Raw genomic sequence first — 22,895 nt, 5'->3', positions numbered from 1 at the left:
GGTTGCCATATATACAGATTAATCTGTATTATCATTATTATTATTATTATTATTATTATTATTATTATTATTATTATTAGAATCACTTTTGCATACGGAAGATCGTAGATACATTTCAGACCAGGCCATTGCAATTGTCTCGTACTGAAATTTCGAGAAGAATCAGATATCTTCGAACTTCATAGCTTCAATAAAAATAAACTACAAATTTGTCGTACCTAGCTTCCTATATTAGCAAATTAAAAAGGAATTGTTTCAAGTTTGGAATATATAGTTGTAGAATAGTAGCTGTTTAATGTAACTAATCTGTACTTTAATGTAGGTGTATCGCTTCAAATTCTATTAGTGAAAAAGAGGAAAGCTTGCACAATTCATACAATCAATCAACTAACTGATATTCGGAAAAGTGATGGGAGCGTGTCAGTTTTTTCGTATTCACGACATCCAGTAATGTCTCTGACATTACTCACCCGCCTTTTTTGTTGTGCAGACTTTTGCAGACTTCTGAAAATCTAGTTTTACAGACTTTTGAAATTGCTGCGACTTTTTTTTTATTTTGCTCGCCAAGTCAGTTTAGCGTATCATACTTTATAGAGAAATAAAGACATACTTGCCAACTGCAGATTTTTTTTCGGATATTCAGACTTTTGCAACCCTGTCTGAAGATATTTGAAATTTTTACCTGGCATCTCTGCAAATGAGGTGCCAGATAATTCAACAAATTACTTAATAGTTCTCGGTCGATTTTTCCAATGGCCGCAAATGACAGTTTCTTTTGACCTAAATATAATTTTTAAAAGTCAAGAAAAACTATAATTACGTCACAATAATCGAAAGAGAAAGTGAACAAAGAGAAACTGTCTCTTGCTCATGCGTTTGGATGTGGAATTCCACATCTGGAAACGTTTTTTTTCTCTTCCCTTCATGATCTTTCCGACCCATTAAGCCTTCTTTTCCGGAGCTCGTACCGTTTCGAAGCACGACTTCAGTCCATTGTCGGATAACCGTTTTGTTATCTGGCGTATAATAATGGATCCAGCCAAACAGGTACTCGAAGTGTTCTTGCGTTCCTCCTTATTTTATTCAGGTTTTCCAGTACGGTTCAGTTTTTTTTATTGTCATTTATTTTGCCCCGGATTTAATCTTCATTGTATTTAGTTTTGACACTATTAGCTTCGTATCAAACTTTTTTTTGGTTCTGTTTCTGATCTCGGGACGGGCCAGGGTTTGAAAAATTTGGTCGGGGTTTTCTTTTTGACAAAATGTCAACCCGACCATCTCTAATGGACACTTTAGTTAATAAAGCAATTATTACTTGTCCAAAAACAAGTGCTTTTGAAGAATGTTAGAAAACTTCAAACTTGATTTCTTCAGAAGATACATTTGATCAAAATGAATACAGAACAGTATTTTTGGCTGATATAACCTTTGTCTAAATGTTTTTAAATGATAAATAACCGTATGTCATAAGGAGAATCGCTTTACAGAATGAATAGCTATCTCTATTGGCAACAATGGTTGTATTATTTAAAACAGAGAGCAACTGGAATGAGAATAGAAATATTTTTCTGAAAAAAAATAAAGCAGTTGTCAGCAGAGATGCCAGGTCTGCAGAATTGTCTGCAAATCTGCAGATTTCTTCGCAGACTTTTTTGTAGACTTATTAAATTCGAGCACAGATAACAGATATACATATGAACTGTGTGTAAAATTTGCTGAATCAGCGTGGCGAACACTTGCAGATGTCCCCATGATCGACACGATGTGCCAACACGATTTGGGTACCGCTTCCACTTGAGCCACAATGTTGGGTGCAACGTTCACTTCACGCTAGATTTTTGTTCTGCTGTTGGTTAAAATTGCAAGTTTATTTTTGTTTTATTCCGATCGAATTCTCGTGTGATTTATGCGACATGGAAATAAAGCTGTCTTTAACACTTAGGGAAATCGTGTGATAAGTGTTAAAATTATTGTAGTTGGAATATTTCTCAGGAGGATTTTGTTACCGTTCCGAAACGTAGTGGAACGTTTTGAAAGATCGCGGCGAATAGTCGAGTAGGTGGCAGTAGTGTTTCCAACGTATAGCAAGTTTTAAATATACACAGGATTTTGAAAAAAATTGTTTAAGCCTGTATATCCTGTTATCTGTGATTCGAGTTTTTCGCAGATTTTAGTCAAAATTCACAGACTTTTGAAATGATCGTGTCGTTTTTTTTATCGCCAAGCCAGTTTTCTGTGTCATACTTCATACTTTATAAAAAAGAAAGCCCGCAGACATTTTTTTCCGATTCACAGATTTTTGCAACCTTTTGCTTGAAGGTATTAGAAATTTTCACCTGGCATCTCTAGTTGTTAGGTCCTGTCCTTGATAAATTCCTGCCCAAACTCAACTAATCTCCTCATTTTCAGGTAAAGCCAAGTTCTGGTATTACATTCCTTTTGTGGAATTGGCCTTTCTGTTTCAACAGAGTTCGCAATCGATTATTAGCGTACAGAATCATTGCATGGCATACTATGATCCTGTAAAATTAGAATAATTTATATAATAAACACACTGCAGCGCCTAAGAAGAAGTCCATGGCGAGGGGAATGACAGTAATTCATTAGTAATTCATTATTAAATTAGACAAATTTTACTCTGTTACTGAACTGTCAATCATTTCTTTTAGCTAAGATGTGTGCTACTAACAAGTAGATGCATGTGGATATGTCGTCTCTTGTTTGCAGTAATAAAGAATAAAAAGCATTTCGAAGAATTTCGACGTTATAGTAGTCCTTTGAAGTGAATTTCTCGTTGCCAGACTAACTTCTACTTCGAAATCAGAATTAATGCAATACTGTCATCCCCCTCGGTCCATGGGCAAACTTTCATATTATACACGCATAAAGAAATATTGCAAAAATTAATAAATTCTGGGTGATTCTAACGAATTTTGTTGTTGATATAGTGACAATAACAATTGTTGTTTAATTCAATCAATTCTTTTTATATCCAACATGTATGGAAAAAAACATATTTCAAATAAAATTAAACATGTTTTGTTTGAATATGCGATATCTCATTTGGAACATCTACATTTTTGGTTTAATGGTTCACAAAACTTTTAGCAACCCTCATCTCATTAGTCGAGTCAGCATATTATTCTACTTATTACTCCATTAATTCAAGAACAGCCTTTGCAAAACAATGATAGAGAAACGAAAATTGTTAATGGCCATCGTTATCGTGCCGTGATAAATGATTCTGTGGTACCCATTGTTCGTGAAAATAGTTTGAATGGCTACTGGTTTCAACAGGACGATGCAACATGTCATACAGCTTATCTAACAATAGATTTGTTACGACTATTGTTCCCCGGACGAGTCTTATCGAAAAACGATGTTTTGACTGGCCCCCGAGATCACCCAATTTGACGCCACCAGACTTTTTTTTGTGAGACTATTTGAAATCCAATTTGAAACAAGCTGATAAGCCAAGAACCATAGCTCAACTCAAAGACAACACACGAGTTGAAATTGCCGCCATATCGACCGGAACATTAACCATAACAATGGAAAACGCTGAAAAACGGACACTTTTTTGTACTCATTTATGCAATATCATTTACAAAAAATAGCTGCAACAGCTGTAGCCAGTGTTGGTGATTGCCGAAAATTTGACAGAAGCTGCTATATTGCTATCTATATTGTATACAACATATTCAATCCGGTTGAAGATGCTACAAGAACTCGAGTCTCCCAATGCATTAACCGTGAGAGAATTCTGCTACATTTCTTCGCTCCACTTCATATGCTGAGTATTTCACGCCCTTAAAAAATTCTGATAATGATCGTTGATGTGTGGAATTTCCCAAGAGAGAATCACAAGTTGACAATTATCGCAGGAAATCGAATCGATGATTCAACTTGATGATTCTCATACTAGGTTGCAATATTTCAAAACCCTTGTGTGGAGCATTCACAGACATTTTAATAGACACAACTTATACAAAGGTTATATGCACATAGTTAGAATAAGCGGCAATAGTAAAATGATTCTATCGCAATTATCAACTGCCCATATAGAATCGGATCGCGAAACGAGAATAAGCAACCGTTTGTTGCTTCATAAAGGATCCCCATAGCAGCGTGCTAACCTTTGATTCTCAGAAATGTCATCGAGAGAAATTCGCTCTCGCACTGGTGTCGATTCTATGTTAAATGAGCCATGCCGGGTTTTTGTTGTTGCGATGATATCCGCCTCTTTTTGATGGCACTGATTCAATCCTGTGAAGAGTTGCCAGTGAGCGTTATTTGATACGATAAAAGCCATCCTTGGCTGTAGCTCCTTGAACCAAAATAAATTATAGTCGAAAAAAAAATAAATAAAAATTTTGTTTTCAGATATGCTTTCACTTTAAATTGCCTATTCTGTATATCTGTTTAAAATGTTTCGGTACCGAATCGTATCTAAAATTCATATGAGAAATCAATGAAATGGGATCATTTTTCATAAGAGTCAATGTGACGGTTTTGTATGAACAATATTGAAACATAGAAAAATATTTTGTGGTATCACCCTCCTACAGAGTCGACAAATACAACAAAAAAACGAGTCTAAAATAAGTTATTAATTCTGCTGATGAGAAATTGGGAAAAAAACGTTGATCATACAAAAGAAAATACAATGATCGAATAAAAATTTTTTGGTGTATCACAAGTAAAAATTAACAGAAATACACTTGAAACAAAAAAATATAAAAATCATTGTTTTCTGTTTTTATGAGGAATATCAACACCATGAAGTATTGAGCACACGCAATTAACCAATTAAGTTCGGATAAAATGGAATGATTTCGTCTTGGCAGCTCACAAAGCTCATAGATAGGATTATGAGCAATCCACTTTTAAGTACATAATTGTCAAGGTTCACTAGAAGGTTCATGCTACGCAACTGAACGTTTTTTCAAACACCTTCTGGAATTGTTCAACTTTTAAACAACTTTGAACTGTACTTTTAAGTTTAAGTTCAACGCAAATTTTTAATCACATGTACGTTGTGTACTTTTAAGCAACAAGAAAGTGAATGTTTTCAGATAATGTAAAACTTTAGATTACTGTTTTGACAACTGCCACAGAAAATTCCGGCAATACGTCACGCATCATTGAATCACCAGGTAAAAACAGCCCTAGACATAATGCATCGTGTTGTTATCGTGTGTGTACTGCATGTTTTGTTTTGCTGGTTTTGGCGACCAATTATGCTTAAAATCGTTGCACCGACTGGACTGCGCATTGGAGGAAATAAAATGCATATAATTATGATACGCATCGCGGTGCACGTTGCAGTAAAATTAAATAATGAGCACTATGCGGACACGCCACCTAAACAAAACGCCCCGTCCCGGTATGGAACTTAAATAATTTACGTTCAAGGCATTATTGTCTACATCTGGCCAGTTCCCCCACTTGTGGGTGGAAAAGTCTTTCATGCTGGAAAAATGCAGGCGATTGAATGTCTTATTGCAGTTTTCCTGCAACTGTCTACCTGGTTGGCAATCGTAGCCACATTCCGATAAGGCGTCGAAGTGACTTTTGTGTTCGAGTGCCAAAGTGTACGATGATCGCGGCCGTGTGCGTACTTTTTTCGATTGTTATCGCGGTTCTAGTTCGCTGGTTGTGGCTCAAGAAAGTGCAATTCGCTAAAACAATTCCTCATGCAGAGCCCTACTATCCCGTGCTAGGAAACCTTCCAATGGCTTTGGGGAAATCCCCTGATGAAATGTTTTACGTGCTTCACGAGTGTTTCCGAAAATACGATCGATTGTTCACATTGCACCTCGGACCACTGGTGGCCCTTGGTGTGACACATCCCGAACTCATACAGAAAATTTTAAATCATCCAGACTGCCAGGAAAAACCCGATGTTTACAAAGTTGTACGGTTACCAAAAGGATTGTTGGCTGCCAGATGTGCGAGAGTCTAGTTTAGAAATGCAATCTTCCTGTTGACAAAAATTTGCTATTTGTTGATTTCAGACGAAACGTGGAAAGTACATCGGAAAACGTTGAATTCTACCTTCAACATACGCATACTGCACAGCTTTTTGCCGATTTTCATTGATTGCTCGAGTAAATTGATCAATCGATTGAATCGATATGCCGAGAGCGGAGAAACGTGCAACATTTTAGAGTATATTGCTGAATGTACTCTGGAAATGATAAGCAGGACTTCACTTGGCGGCAAAGCACTGGAACGAGAAGGAAGACAGGATTTTATCGATAATTTGGAAGTGTAAGTCCGAATATCAGATGTTCTGTTCTGATAGCAATATTCAACAATAGTTGGAAGCAGTTCGAATCGGTGTAATTATGAAAAGGTTTTGAATTCGAAAACACTGCCATCTTTCTAAATTATATACCTAGAATCGGAACGCGTCAAAATATCACGAGAAAGCGTTCTGCGTACATTCTGTCAAGTGCTTAGAAACAATTGCATACAACTGTATTGAAAATCGTGCCAATGCTTCTTCAAGCACAGCTCAAAATTCCTACTAGTGGAAGAAGGCGAGAAAGCTTACACAAAAATATTGAAAATATACCATTCGAATCAGTTCGTCGAGATCGCAAAATGTCTGACAAATGACAAAATGACAGAAATATGCACTCACTTTCTCAATAATGGATAAACCGATTTTCTCAAACATAAGCTCAAATGAAAGCCATTTCCTTACATAGTGTTTTTAAATTTCATATAGAACTGACTGCAAATTCAACATTTGCTTTCATAGAAGAATATGTGAAGATTAGTGAATTTCTCAAAAAATATTAATAAACTTCTCAAGTTTGTAGGTATTGTAGGTACACATCTTTCCCCGGAATCCGGTTCCAGAAGTGCTGGCCGTAGTGATGAAAAACGAACGAACTCCAAGCTCACTTACTTTTCTTCGCTCGATTTTCTTGAACTTTGATTCTAACGGTTTGTAAGACCGTAACTATACAGAGTTCCTGAATATTTTCCGGATTTGACTTCCGGTTCCGTAATTATTGGGAGATGAGTGTTCGGAAATTCAAGTCGTCACGTAGAACGACGATGCAAAAGAGGAAAAAAATCTTCAAAATTGGGCTCAAAATCGTTAAAATTTATAGGTCTAATCCGCCATTGTACAGCCGATGTTTACAAGCATGGGCTCAAATGAAAGGTGTTCAGGAACTGCAGAGAGAAGTTTTTTTTTATTGTAACACAGTAATATGTATGAGAATATGAGCAATATGAGAAAATTATATCATTACACAAGGTGGAATAAAACCGGTTTTGACTGTTTGATCCGTTCAACAAATTCGTCAAACAAAGGCCCATTGTTGAACTATTTTAAATATAGAGGGTTTTGGAAATTTCTATGGGATAGATCCCAAGTAACAATTCGAATGCCTTATGGTTTTGATTATAATTTATAGGAGTTTTATAATTGATTGTTTAATCACTACTACTATAATAAGTGTCGCTTTTGACAAGTAATATCATAGTTTTTAAAGCTTCTATAAAACCTTTTACCTAGACTAACAACTGGACTAAAAATAAATCAATTTGTACTAGAATAAAACCATGCAAACGCTCTTAATATTGCTTTAAAAAAATTTCTTTAAAACATTATTGTCAGTAAAATTCTTTCATAAATCTAGATTTGTGTGTGTGTGCGTGTTCATTGAATGACAGTTTCACTCAGAGCAAATTTGAGGGTTCTAAAGTACATTTATGACACTCCTGTTGTGGGCTATTTGATTTATTGCTTCTTAGATTAAGTGTAATTTGCATTAAAGAAAATTTCATGGCCGCCATTATGATGTTCTTTGCCGTAGCCTTTATTGACATCAAATAAACTTCGAAATGCAAAAACGAGGAAGTATGATGGACTATTATGATTCATTTTCAAAACGTATGCACAAGTTTTATCGCCACGAAATAGTTTTATACAAAAAAGACGATAAATCACAGAAAACAATTTTCATAAATCATGGAGGCTTTCGCAAAAACCGTATTTATTTCAAGGCGATTAGTTATAATTCTTATTTTTATCCATACATTCACGATAAAAATAAAAGCGCATGAAGTTTTTACGTTCGGTAAAAGCCTCAAACTTGTAAATAAAATCCAATAAATTGTTACTGATTGCATTCAAAGCAGATATGACACACATATAATCAAGAAAAGTATTTCCAGTTTATTCATAGTTGAATTTATTCCATCCAAATAAATTTAATGTTGATCGTAAATCTGGTTTCAAAATTTTCTTGAATTTGAAGTTTTAACGCAGCTTTATGATGATTCTTCACTTTGCTTTATAAACCTTATGAAGAATGGTCCACTTGGCAGGAACATGCTCTTATAGAGGTTTTCAGTAGGCTTTCGTGGAGTTTAAAGTTTTAATGCAAGATTTATTATGTAGCATTGAAGATAGCTACAAGTATTTATTAATATTAAAAATGTTACTTGGGATATCATGAAATACACGTGAGCAGGTCCGTACCCAGGATTTCGTTTCAGGAGGGGCCCAGATCAAAAACAAAACAAATAACTTATTCATGTATCAGGTATACAACTTTGCTTCCGCCGTTTTCCGATAGGTGACTGAACCGGCTGAGGCTGGTTAAAATACATAGATGATAATGCCTTTGAAGTGAGTGTGTACAGTGCTTAACGAATTGGCATCGCCGTTTCAGTGACAGTTGTTCTTGTTTTCGTATTATTCATGCTCGAATACGTCTGTTTATGTGCCCAATTCTCGCCATTTGCGGGAAGCTTTACTTTTCTGTTGCAATTCTAAAAAAAAATACAACTGAAGCGCATCGGAAACTTACGGTGATGCTGCTCTGAGTAAAAGAACGTGTCGGGAGTGGTTTCAACGTTTTAAAAATGGTGATTTCGATGTCGAACAAACATAATGGTGTCAAAGATGAATAACAATTTACTACGAGCTCTTAAAACCGGGTGAAACCATCACAGGAGATCGCTACCGAACGCAACTGATGCGCCTTAGTCGCGCACTAAAAGAAAAGCGGCCACAATATCAAGAGCGACATGACAAAGTCATTCTCCAACACGACAATGCTCGGCCTCATGTCGCAAAAGTGGCCAAAAAGTATCTGGAAACGCTGAAATGGGAAGTCTTGCCCCACCCGCCGTATTCCCCAGATGTCGCCCCTTCTGACTTCCACCTATTCCGTTCGATGGCACACGGCCTGGCAGATCAACATTTTCAATCCTTCGAAGAGTTGGAAAAATGGATTGCTTCAAGGATAGCGTCAAAAAAAGGACTCCTTTTTTCGAGCCGGGATCCGAAAATTTCTGGAAAGATGGGATAAAGTTGTCGCTAGCGACGGACAATAATTTGAATAATACATCTGTAAGCACTTTTTCGCAATAAAGCTTTAAATTTTGGAAAAAACGGCGGAAGCAAAGTTGTGCACCTAATATCTAATTTTTGGAGCTCCTTTAGTACCTCTTGTTTCTTGGAAGCGGGAATGACTAGAAATTAATTAGTTATAAATAACTTTCTCATATCATACAATCCCACAGTACGGTTTTGATTTCCGGATACGAAATTACAGAGTATTGAGTGTGTAATACTTCATTTTCTGGAGTGTGTTTTCATAAGTGGCAATGTAAAAAGGAGCAGCTTCTAGTTTGGAAATTTTGCTGGTTTCAATTCGCGTATAGCACGGAAAAACAGGATTAAGGTTATTTAGGGGTTAACCAATTTTGGTGCATAGAGCACATAACCGTTTTTATACACTCTATGTTAAACGTTGTTATCAGTCAGTGAATTTAAAACGAAGAGCCGCTGAAGTAATATGCATCTAGTTTACAGATTGTGTTGGTTGATGAGAGCTCAGCGATTTTTGTAACGTAGTAATTGAAGACAATTCAGCCTAGGAAATAGGACGAAACACTTTGGACTTTTGTACCCCTTCGATCCGATTGATATGAACATGGTGATACAAGGCCCAAATTGCAACTTCTTATTCCATAATACTGCATACTAGTGTAATGTAAATATTCTAGAGAAAAAAAAAACATCATTAAAGTCTTGAGTGCTGCGTTCGATGAGTAACAAAACTGCTTAAGCTTTCGCAGCAACAAAAACAGTTTGGATGCTGCGATATATTCGTAGAATTTACTGCAAAGATCATTAATAAATAGCATGAAAATGAGTGGTCCGAGGTGGCTCCCTTGTTTCGGCTCATGAGGAACGGAAAAAGTCTTCTTCACGTTCCTCAAAACTGCTACAGTATGTGAGCCATATTAATTGATTTTTTTTTCATAAATACGTTTATTTCATAGGCAATATACATAAGTTTTTCTTCGCCGTGGCATCCACAATACATAGTATTTTAAACCTAATACATTTCGAATATCATATTAGTATGTAGGTATGCATTAGTTAATCTAAACACTGTTTTTATCAAGCGAGTTGCTATTATAAATTACATTAAATGAAATACATTTATTTTGTAAATGATCTCATAACTATTTCAGTCTACCTTGGGTACGCAAGTAATTTATTAGTTAAGATCTGACATCACGATACTCCACGCATGTCCAAACAACATGGTCAATATCGCGGTAACCTTCTCCGCAAGCACAATGATTAGTCTCGGAAAGTCCAATTCGAAGGAGATGTGCATCTAACGTGTAGTGATTGAACATGAGTCTGGACATCACACGAATGCAATCTCTACTCGCATCCAGTCGATATTTTAGGAATAATTGAGTGCATCCACCGACCCAGCTGGCTTGCCAGCTGGCAAGTGTTCTTTGGCGAGACGCGCTAATGAATTCGTTGAAAGCAATCGGTCTTTCATAAATTTCACCCTCAATAGCACCACGTTTGGCTAAAATATCGGCTCTTTCATTGCCTGGAATGGAGCAATGAGCCGGGACCCAAACTATTGTGATTTGATAATCATTATTCAATATGACGTGCAGGCACTGTTTTATTTTGCCCAAGAAAAAAGGTTCATTTTTGCCAGCAGCGTTGGAGCGAATGGCTTCAATTGCACTCAGACTATCTGTGAAAAGAAAATAATAGTTTGGAGATAAAGTGACGATTACACTCAAACTATGCTAACTCCGCTATATAAACAGATGCAGGTTCTTGAAGCCTAAATGAGACCGAAACATTATTGTTGAATATACCAAACCCAGTAGCCTCTTCAATTCGTGATCCGTCCGTGTAAAATATTTTCTTAGAGTCAATATGCCTGAACTTACTTGTAAATATTTTTGGGATTTCCATCGAGCGTAGGTGTTACGGGATTCCACGCACATCGCGCTGCATGGATGTGTCGAAAAATAAAGTTGAGTCAGGGACATTTAGGAGGCTGACACGGATAGGAAAATATCTTGAAGGGTTGATTTCCTGTGACATATTGTTAAAATATACTGTCATGAATCTTGTTTGAGATTGAAGCTCAACTAGCCTTTCGAAGTTATTACTAACTAGGGGATTCAGTACCTCACATCTTATCAGCAGTCGCGATGAAAGCTCCCAAAAAATCTTTCAATGGAAGAGCTCCTGCCAGAACTTCAAGACTCATTGTATGTGTCGAATGCATGCAGCCTAAAGCAATTCGCAAACAACGATATTGAATTCGCTCTAATTTGATAATATGAGAGTTTGCAGCGGAACGAAAGCAAACCCATCCATATTCCATCACTGCAAGTATCGTTGTCTGATACAATTTTATTAGATCTTCCGATTGAGCACCCCACCAAGATTCGGTTATGTATTGTTCGAAGAAAATTTAATATTATTTGATACCCATACAAAAAGCGATGCCAAGCGATTTCTGCCTTTTCTACGGATCTACATTTCCAGATATCTACGGTAAATAATGAAATCTAATGAAACTTCTGTCAAAATTCACTTTGAAGAAAGATTCTGGACGACTTGGCTCTCACTTAGGTAGTCAGTTATAACAGTAATCGAAAAGGAAATGTTTTATCTTTCGTCTAATTGATTGTAATGCTCCTGATATTATTCTTCAAAGTGGAAGTTGACCAATAATATACTGGCCATTATTCGGAAAAACACTTGAAATATCGTTACATCATCTTCATCTTTGGCTTTATGGCTCAGAGCACCAAGCTTTTCACGCACGTGCTTAAATAAGCGCCATAACAATAATAATAATTTAACGTAAATATATGAGAATAAGTACACTTGGAACCAAATCTACGGATTTCACCTCAGGGAAAAGTGGCATCACTGCATACAATTCTATTTCGGCGGTTCCCGTTTTCGGGTTCCGAAAAACGAAATCGAAAAATTCAAAATGAAACTCACATCGATTTCTTGATATTTTGGAACAAATAAACGCAAGGAGTTCGTGATAGTTCGATTTTCTCGGTATTTAATCGCTCCAAGATTCTCCAAAATTTCGTTAATATTAGTATTTTAAGGTAGTTCATAAAAAATATATCATAACAATCCCAGATAACCATACCCGTGTGCAGTGGAGAGAGAGGAGAGAGAGGGGGGTATGGTGTTTGGGGTTTTAAACGTTTTTTCCACCATGGAAATTTTTTCAATATTAAGTTCCATGAACAATAGAGTACTTATTATAAGTGCAAATAACAGATCGGCTGAAAAGTTCGTATCGTTTCTATGAGAGGGCGCCACTAGAATTAAATCCATACCATTTTCAGTTAGTACCAACCTTCAAAAGCTACGTGTATAAATTTGACAGCTGTCTGATTATTAGTTCGTGAGATATTGCATTTTGAGTGAAGCTACTTTTGTTATTGTGAAAAAAATGAAAAAAAAGGAATTTCGTGAGTTGATGAAACACTACTTTTTGATGAAAAAAAGTGCCGCCGATACCAAAAAATGGCTTGATGAGTGTTATCCAGACTCTCTGCACCGGGCGAAGCAACAATTCGTAAGTGGTTTGCAAAATTTCGTACTGGTCATATGAGCACAGAAGACGATGAACGCGCAGTGGACGTCCAAAAGAGGCTGTTACCGATGAAAACGTGAAAAAAATCCACAAAATGATTTTCAATGACCGTAAAGTGAAGTTGATCGAGATAGCTGACACCCTGAAGATATCAAAGGAACCGGTTAGACATATTATTCACGAATATTTGGATATGAGAAAGCTTTGTGCAAAATGGGTGCCGCGTGAGCTCACAATCGATCAAAAACAACAACGAATTGATGATTCTGAGCAGTGTTTGGAGCTGTTATGTCGAAATAAAACCGATTTTTTTCGTCGATATATAACAATGGACGAAACATGGCTACATCACTTCACTCCGGAGTCCAATCGACAGTCAGCTGAGTGGACTGCACGCGATGAACCGAACACAAAGCGTGGAAAGACTCAACAATCGGCCGGTAAGGTTATGGCGTCTGTATTTTGGGATTCGCATGGTATAATTTTCATCGACTACCTTGAAAAAGGAAAAACCATCAACAGTGACTATTATATAGCGTTATTAGAGCGTTTGAAGGACGAAATTTCAAAAAAACGGTCTTATTTGAAGAAGAAAAAAGTTTTGTTTCATCAACCGTGTCACAAGTCGATGAAAACCATGCTGAAATTGAACGAATTGGGCTTCGAATTGCTTCCTCATCCACCGTATTCTCCAGATTTGGCCCCCAGTGACTTTTTCCTGTTCTCAGACCACAAGAGAATGCTCGCTGGTAAAAAATTTAGAAGCAATGAAGAGGTAATCGCTGAAACTGAGGCCTATTTTGAGGCAAAGGACAAATCGTACTACAAAAATGGTATCGAAAAGTTGGAAGATCGCTATAATCGCTGTATCGCCTCTGATGGCAAGTATGTCGAATAATAAAAACGAATTTTGGCAAAAATGTGTGTTTCTATTAAACAATACGAACTTTTCAGCCGAACTGTTAACTTGACAATTCTTACTTCGTTCTCCGAATTTGTTTTATAGTGTCAATATTGTGGATAATAAACTTTTCTTTGAAATTTTTGCGCCGTTTGCAACTTTTGAACCACTCTTTCCTTGAACCCCAACTCCATTGAACCACTCCATCCCTCCAGCGCACGGATGTGTAGATAAAAGATGTCATGACCTATCCGACCCATTGAGCCTCCATAGGCTGCATCGGAACTAGTTGGATAATCATTCGTTTCGTCAACAGTTACCACAGTTCGGTTTTACATCTCATCCAAGTCAGTCGATAAAACGAAACCGCTTACGTTGGAAACAGAAGAAACCAAGTACAGTATTGTGTAGTGAACAATAGACCTCGAAAATGAGTGAATCAAACGAACAAAAGCTACCGCCGACACGAAAGAATACAATTGTTGTTGACTTCAGGCAGTGCAAAATTCGACATTCGATACGAGAACTTGAAGGTTTGCTTAAGGAGCAAATGCAGCTGGACATTAAACGTGTGCATTTACTTCAATGCAATAAGACGAATAATGTGGTTTACATCGAGTTTTATAAAGAGTTGGATGCAATTCAATTCGCAAAAGACAATAATAATGTGCACTATGTGGAACACGAGAACATTAGGTACAACATTCCAGTGTATATGGATGATAGTGCTATAGAAGTGCGTGTGCATGATCTTCACACAAGCGTCACCGATTATTATATTCGCAAAACTATGTCCCAATACGGAGAGATTCTCTCTATCGAAAAAGAAAAGTGGAAGAATTTTTTCCCCGGTATTCTAAATGGCGTACGTGTATTACGCATACACTTGAAGAAGCCTATACCTTCGTATGTGATTTTCGGTCAAGATAAAAGAATTCCGTGCAAATCACTTGTTACCTATGACAATCAGATGGCCACATGTCAGTATTGTCAAAAAGCTGTTCACTACGGTAAGCCATGTGATAAACTGGACAAGGAGACAACTACACCAAAGGACAACGGTGCTTCCTTCACACAAACCCCAAGCAACCCCAGTACACCTGTAACAGTCACCAACAACAGTGAAGCATCCTCTTCAACGAAACCATCCAACGTATCTATAGGACAAAGTGCATTAGCTGCAGTGAACAACTTACCATCCAACCAACCAGCAACTGCAAACAATGTACAACAAGGCTCATCTCCAGCAACTAGCAATGAAACCAACAACAATACCATCGATGTGGCAATGGATGACGAGACGAACCACGAACGAAGTGCCCCTCAATCCTCGCAGGAGGGAAATGGAAGCTCCTCTCCCCCTAGAAAAAGGGTGACAACGAGACCCAACTCAAAAAGAAACTTATTTAAAAAATCGGCTCAATCGGCCACGTAAAGCTAGTACGCAAATAGGCCTGAATAAAAAATATCTTTTTAATACAAAAAAAAAACAGTTACCAACGTACACAAAAAGTCCAACCAAATCTACTTCAGCATAGGCCAGTATGTTTCCAAAGTGCGTTAGCGTTAGTCTTCTTAGTCCTGAGTATGCATCTGCGGCATTCAGCGGATATCTTTTTCATCTGCAAAATCTAACTCAAACTATGATAAGTGCGCTCAGTACTAGTCCTTGTGGCATCTGTTAGCTCGCGCACCTTTTATTTCCACTCATTCAGAACCATTTCGTGTAGTTTTGACATGGTCTTTTGTAACGCATCGAAGGACCTACCACTGCGGGCTTCACCGGTAGTGGGCTCTCCATCACCATGAAACTCTTAAAACAACAATTTCACGGTGCAATCTAAAGGAGCACTAGACTCATAATATAACATTATAACATTTGTTTGGTTTCCTTCAACATTTTGTCTCACGAAAATGTTTTTTTAACCACAATGTTTATTCAAAAACTTTTCTTTGTATAAAAAATAAAGGTGTTAATAGTATGTGAAAACCCTGTTTTAATCCACCTAGTGGTGTAATGATGCCATTCTCATATCTCATTGTCCATAAACAAGTATAACCTACAGAGTGAAACAGTATAAGCGAAGTTGGTTCGAGAAAATCGACTGGAATCCATTTTGGAGTCTATGGCTACAATCAAAATCAAAAACCTAAGAACAAGGAAAGCCAAAATAATGTTTGGCCATCTACTGACAATGACTACCGATTGGAAAAGTTTTGAGGCAAGTTAAAAAACTATTTTATTTTATTTCTCGTGCTTCCGGAATCAGAAAACGAGAACCAGCATAGCCGGAATCGAGTCTATTGACAATGGCTACCAATTTTAATAGTTTCGAGGAAAGTTAAGAATTTTTTTTACATGTTTGGTTCCGCCGCTTAAAGTGACGGTATCCAATTTTTAAAACACTTCACCATATAAATCCGGAACCGGATAAATTTTGGAAGTTTTATACCGGAAGTCGGATAAAATTCAGGAGCTTTATGTGGGGTTACAAGACCTTTCATTTAAATCTAAGTTCATGAAAATTGGTTCAGCCATCTTCGAGAAAAGTGAGTGCAAAAAAATGTTACGTACATACATACACACACACACACACACACACACACACACACACACATACACACATGCAGACATTTTGCGTACTCGACGAACTGAGTCGAATGGTATATGACAATCGGCCCTCTGAGCCTCGGTTCAAAAGTCGGTTTTCACAGTGATTGCATAACCTTTCTATATGAGAAAGGCAAAACAATCTATAATGGTGTTCGGGAGGGGTTAGGGCCCCTTGGACTTCCTCTGGGTACGTGCCTGCACGTGAGTTAATAATTCTGTTGAGCGTCGTATACCAAGTTACACCCAACTGATGTATCAATTTGGAGGCAATATGAGAAGATGAAGGTCTTATGAAGCATATAGAATAAGGTTTTCCATTGTCTTGCATGGGAATTAAGTGAGTGCGTTAAGTTTACAAGTTTACCTAAATAATTTATAAGCGATGTAATTTATTCAATAAACCTTTATTAGTTGCTGTTAACTAAACCTGTCAGGCTTTCGCATGGACCGAATGTTTATCGCAATAAACGCATTAGTAGTAATGAGCTAGATTTCAAGATTGAGGTAGGGTAAAGCTGCCCCCATTCATCTCAACTTCAGTACTTATCTCATATACGAAAACCATTACTTAGAGTCAGATCTGCTGTCTCTGTTCGATAGTTTGACCTTAAGGGTAAGATTAAAATAGAAACATTCGCTTTGAGATTTCGCGTCGCTTTAACAGCAGTACTGAACAGTTTTCGAACTTTTTGTTTTCTGCGGTATTGTTTCTTAGAGTCCAAGAACAATTCGTTGATTGAAAGTCGACTGACTATTGGTACAATATCCATAATTTATGATTTAAAAAAAATGTCCAATTTGTCTTGATCGAAGAGCGCGTCACCAAAATCTCTGCGTGTATATTTTTAAGGTGTATATAGAGAAGATATAGAACAATAGTGTCTTAAATCAGCATCAAAAACGTATGTAAAGCGAATATGGGATTTGGTGGTTATTTTTGGTATGTTTGGTGTGGTTTGTAACTACACCAACTACTATTAACTTACGTGGAATCATCCATGATCGCAATGCGACTAGAATGTCAGTTGTTTTTCTGAAATCAGTTGGTTAAAATTTGGCATAGCCAATTGATTGTCAAAACAACTACCAAACTAGGATTTCAGCCTAGTGAAGACATATTCAACTGGGTTTAAACAATTAAATGTTTACTTTAAAATTTGCATGAGTTGAATATTATAAGTGTTCTAATTGTTTCGACCACGTATGTTATTACCTCTACCAAAATTCAGCTCAGCTTGGAATAAAATGCTTCCAATAACATATACCTCGAGAAATCGAATAGCAATTTTAAAGTATTAATTAGAACCCATTTTGTAATTTTTCAACTTCTCCTAGTGTGTGAAAGCTGGAACAAAAAAAAAATTTAAACTGAAAAGCACTATTGGTTATCTAAATTACTCAAATTGTCGGCGAATTTTCGAAACGTTACTGATTTTGTTCAATGTTATGTTAATATGTTGCTGATGGGTCTCCCGCTAAATTTTCTCATTTTTTTCTTTTTCGCTCAATGGAAGGACTCCCATACAAAAAATTGATTCAAATCCGTATTCCGTTTTAGGAATTGCAGAGAGGTCTTGTGGTTCCACACAAATTAAGCTCCTGGACTTAATTTGAGTCTGACTTTCGGTTTCGGAATTACAGGGTAATATGTGAACAAAAAGAAAACTTTTCTCAGAAATGACTGAACTGATATCACAAACTTACACTCAAATGAAACGTATGAATATGCCACACTAAACTTGTTCCGAAATAATAGGTTTATTAGTGCAAAAAATTTTAATTCATGAGTGTTTTTTGCCTTTTTCATATAGAAAGGCTATGCAATCACTGTGAAAACCGACTTTTGAACGGAGAACAGAGTGTCATGTTTCATTCTACTCAGTTCGTCGAAATCACAAACTGTCTGTGTTTGTTCGTGTATGTGTATGTATGTATGTATTTATGTATGTATGTATTTATGTATGTATGTATGTATGTATGTATGTATGTATGTATGTATGTATGTATGTATGTGTGTATGTAATAAATAATTTCACTCGATTTTCTCACAAATAGCTGGACCAAATTTTCACTAACTAAGATTCAAATGAAAGGCCTAATGATCTAATAAGTTGCTATTGAATTTTATCCCAATTCGACATCCAGTTCTGGTATTACAGGGTGATATGCACCAAATATATAGAAAAAATTGTCACGCATTTTTCTCAGAGATAACTGAGCCGATTTACACAAATTTCGATATAGACGACAGAGCTTATGGTGCTCTACAATATAATATGGTAATATGTGCAAATCTATGAGAAAATGCACACTCAATTTTCTCAGAAATTTCTCAACCGACTTTCACAAACTAAGATGGAAATAAAAGGTCTTAAAATTCTTAAAAAGTTCCTGAGAAGTTGATCCGGATCCGATTTTCAGTTCCGGTATTAATATATTTTTCAATCTCATGAGTATTTTTTACTCAAAAGCTGGTGACACGAAGTGCAAATTTGTATAAACTTCAAATTTGTATTTGGACTTCCGGTTCCGAAATTATGTGGTGATGAATGTCATAATTTTCAAACCGTCATACGAAATGACGATGCAAAACCGGTACGCACCGATATGTGTTGTTTGAATTTGTATAGAGTGCAGGGTTGCCACATTTAAATTCATAGTTTTCGGGAAATAAATACGTATCTGTATTGGGGAATCAAAATTCTGTATTGAAAATCTGTATATAAAAATGATAAGAAATTAAAGCGCAACAAAATTAAAAGGATATTCAATCGAATCTGATAATGACAGCTACTTTTTGTTTAAAGGTAGCGTTTACTGTAATGTGATTGGCAATCATTTCTTTTTACTATCTCACATTATGACCAAGGCTACCATCTTTCCATCCTATTAGATAAAAGTTTAGGAAAAATTGTAGGAATACAGAATTACGCTGAAATAATTGCAAGAAAAAGTCATATAAATAAACCGTCATTAGTAGATGTGACTATCTGTATTGTTTACCATCCCTTATATTTTCTTTTATTTAATTTGTACCCACTTGTCAGTATTATCACATAATCATGATAACGATTCAATTCTATAAAGGTATACTTTTTACTTTATTATATAGAAAGGTTAAGCAATCACTTGAAAAATTGACTAGTCAAGTTGTATGTGTGTCCAATACCATTCGACTCAGCTCATCAAGCTGAGAAATGTCCGTGTGTATTAGGGCAGCTTTTACATAGGGACAGTGGGAGCAAGTGCCCCCGGACCAACGGTCTTAGGGGGCCCCGGACAGGACCAACCGAGCAAAACAAAAAAAAGACAGTTAGCTTGCCCCCGGGCCCATTAATACATAAAATCGGCGCTGGTGTGTATGAATTTATGCATGTGTGTGTTAAATAATTTCACTAATTTTCCTCCGAGATAGCTTAACCAATTTTCACAAGTTTCGGCTCAAATAAAAGTTCTTATAGTCCCATAGGTTGCTATTGAATTTCATTCGGATCCGATATTCGGTTCCGGAACAACAGTGTAAAGTGTGTTTAAAATTGCATGCTGTCATTTTGAGCGACGATGCAGAATAGGGCAAAATTTGCAGGCAGGAATTCCTGAATTTGGTAATACCGGTTCTAAATTCTCGGTTCGAAAGCACCGGAAATAGTCAACAAAAACTCTAAAACGAAACTCACCCAATCTTTTCATAGATGATTCGATCGTTTTTCACAAACTAAGGCTCATGAGAAAGATTATATAGTAAAGGTTAGGCGACGAAGTAAATAAGTAAAAATTCTTATTATTTGACATAGCTGTTTACAAATTGAAAAGATTTTGTTAGTTTATACACAAAGAAAATTGCCTTTCTTATATAGAAAGGTTATGCAATCACCGTGAAAACCGACTTTAGAACCGAGGCCCAGAGGGCCGTGTGTCATATACCATTCGACTCAGTTCGTCGAGTACGCAAAATGTCTGTATGTGTATGTATGTACGTGTGTGTATGTGCGTATGTGTGTACGTAACGTTTTTTAGGCACTAACCTTTCTCGGAGATGGCTTAACCGATTTTCACAAACTTATGTAAATGTAAGCTCTTCAGGTTCAAGCTCTGCAAACTAGAATAATTTATCTGACATTTTTATGGGATTTGCACCTGTTTTTGACCATCGTTTGTGAAAAAATACTAATGAAATTGGTAATTTTCCACTTATCACACGTTAGTTCCGGAACCGGAAGTCGGATCCGGATGAAATGTTCTAGAAATTTTATAGGAAACTATAAGACCTTTCATTTGAATCTTGTAAAAATCGGTTAAGCCGTTTCAGAGAAAAATGAGTGCACACTTTCTCTCTAATTTTCACATATTACCATGTAACTCCGAAACCGGAAGTCGGATCCAAATAAAATTCAATATCAGGCTATGGGACTATAAGTTCTTTAATTTGAATCTAAGTTTGTGAAAATCGGTGAAGCCATATCTGAAAAAAAATGAGTGCATATTTTTCTTTCATTTTTTGGTACACATCATCCTATACCTCCGGAACCGGGAGTCGGATCGGAATGAAATTCAATAGCAGGCTATGGGACCATGAGACCTTTCATTTGAATCTTAGTTTGTGAAAATCGGTTCAGCCGTCTCCGAGAAAAGTGTGTTCATATTTTTGTTACATACATACACACACACAGACGGACACTCACAGACATTTGTTCAGTTCGTCGAGCTGAATCGAATGGTATATGACATTCGGCACTCCGGGCCTCGGTTAAAAAGTTGATTTTCACAGTGATTGCATAGCCTTTCTAAATGAGAAAGGCAAAAACAGTCCCATGGCATCACTGAGCTAATGTCAAACTTCATACATAGTTACTTTTATACACAGAGGTCGGTAGCGTTCGCCAGCCTGTTTACCGCAAAACGCTTACTTCCACATACTTAAATTTGGGTTGATTTTTTAAGAGGTTTAATGTTTGGTTTTCAAAAAAAAAAAAAACAATTTGAGAAAATTGTTGAAATCTTGAAGATTATTTCATGCAAATGTTGGCCGTGGTACCGCTTTAGATGGGCTAAACTATGAATGAACCAAGCATTAAAAGTAATTGCAAAGTTGTTTACTGTTTCGAGATTTAAAATAAATTATGACGAAGTATAATTTTGTATATAAACTCTTTCACAGTTCAAATTTAAACATTAAATTTCTCATTTCAAATTTCTTCGAACAACTACAACAATAACATTCTTGATTGATACTGGTTTGTATCTTCGTTGTCTAAAATCTACCGTTTCTGTTTCAGAGCGCTTACGACACTTGGCAAGCGACTTTTCAACGTGTTGTTGCACAATGACTTTGTATATCGGTTTACCGAACTGTACCGAAACGAAATGAAAGCAATCAACATTTGTCATCGGTTCACCGATAAGGTAAACTTTTATATTCAAACTTTGCTTCAACGTAAATGTTTGAACAATTCTAAATGAGACAGGAAGTGTCAACATGAGCTTTGATTTCTTTTGTTCTGATGTTCTGATCTCGTTTTGTTGGAACTTTTTCAAGATCATTGCCGAAAAGCGCATCGAACTTGGCTCCCCTGGGATGGATGAAAATGGAAACGAGATTGATAAAACTTTTCAGCATCAAGAACCCCAGGAGAACGATTGTTATCGGCGGCCGCAGATTTTCATCGACCAGTTGATGAAGATGCCACTGACCAGCACCGGCGCTTACAGTTTCACCGACCAGGAAATCTCTGATCACATTTACACCATGATTGTGGCGGTTTGTGGATGTTGTGGCTGTTCTAGTTGAATGAGAAATTTAATCAACTTTTTGTTTGTTTTTTCTTTTATTTTACAGGGAAATGAAACTTCCGCCACGCAGTTGGCTCACACTTGCTTATTGCTATCCATGCATCCCGACATTCAGGAAAGAGCGTATCAGGAAGTGCGAGACTTTATCATCTCGGCGGACATTTTTGCTGACGCGGATGTTTTGAAAAATTTAGTATATGTGGAAGCTGTGCTGAAAGAAGCGATGAGACTGATGCCAGTAGCTCCCATCATCGCGAGAGAAAACCTTCAGGATGTAGTGCTAGACGGGTGTACGATTCCTAAGGGTACTTTGCTTCTGATGAATTTTTATTCACTGCACCGAAGAGAGGACATTTGGGGCGACAACGCAGACCGATTCAATCCACAACGCTTTCTTGGGGATGAAATGAAACAGCGACATGCCTACGCACATCTTCCCTTCAGTGGAGGACCACGCGGTTGTATAGGTTACAGATATGCAAAGATGAGTTTGAAGATATTGTTGGCTCTCATTTTGAAGAACTTTAAACTGTCCACAGACTTGGAAAGCAAGGACATCCGGTATCACTATCAGATATCGTTAAATTTAGATGGTCCTCATGCCATTCGGTTGGAGAAAAGATTATAAAAGTGTGCAGGGGCTGTCATCAAA

The 22,895-nt window shown here is 36.9% G+C and overlaps 1 protein-coding gene across 1 annotated transcript; it reads left to right on the top strand.

The window, feature by feature from the left end:
• Positions 1 to 5,599: 5,599 nt before the first annotated feature.
• Positions 5,600 to 22,871, top strand: LOC131430820 (cytochrome P450 4c21-like). The gene is made up of 5 exons (XM_058596032.1): positions 5,600 to 5,951; positions 6,018 to 6,273; positions 21,730 to 21,856; positions 21,990 to 22,211; positions 22,290 to 22,871. Exons 1-5 carry the CDS (start codon positions 5,600 to 5,602, stop codon positions 22,869 to 22,871), a joined length of 1,539 nt encoding a protein of 512 aa, XP_058452015.1.
• The last annotated feature ends 24 nt before the right edge of the window (positions 22,872 to 22,895 follow it).

This window comes from Malaya genurostris, chromosome 2 (assembly GCF_030247185.1).
Source record: "Malaya genurostris strain Urasoe2022 chromosome 2, Malgen_1.1, whole genome shotgun sequence".
Classification (NCBI taxonomy): Eukaryota; Metazoa; Arthropoda; class Insecta; order Diptera; family Culicidae; genus Malaya; species Malaya genurostris.
The sequence above is the reverse complement of the archived record's forward strand: the minus strand, read 5'-3'. Positions and strand labels throughout refer to the sequence as shown.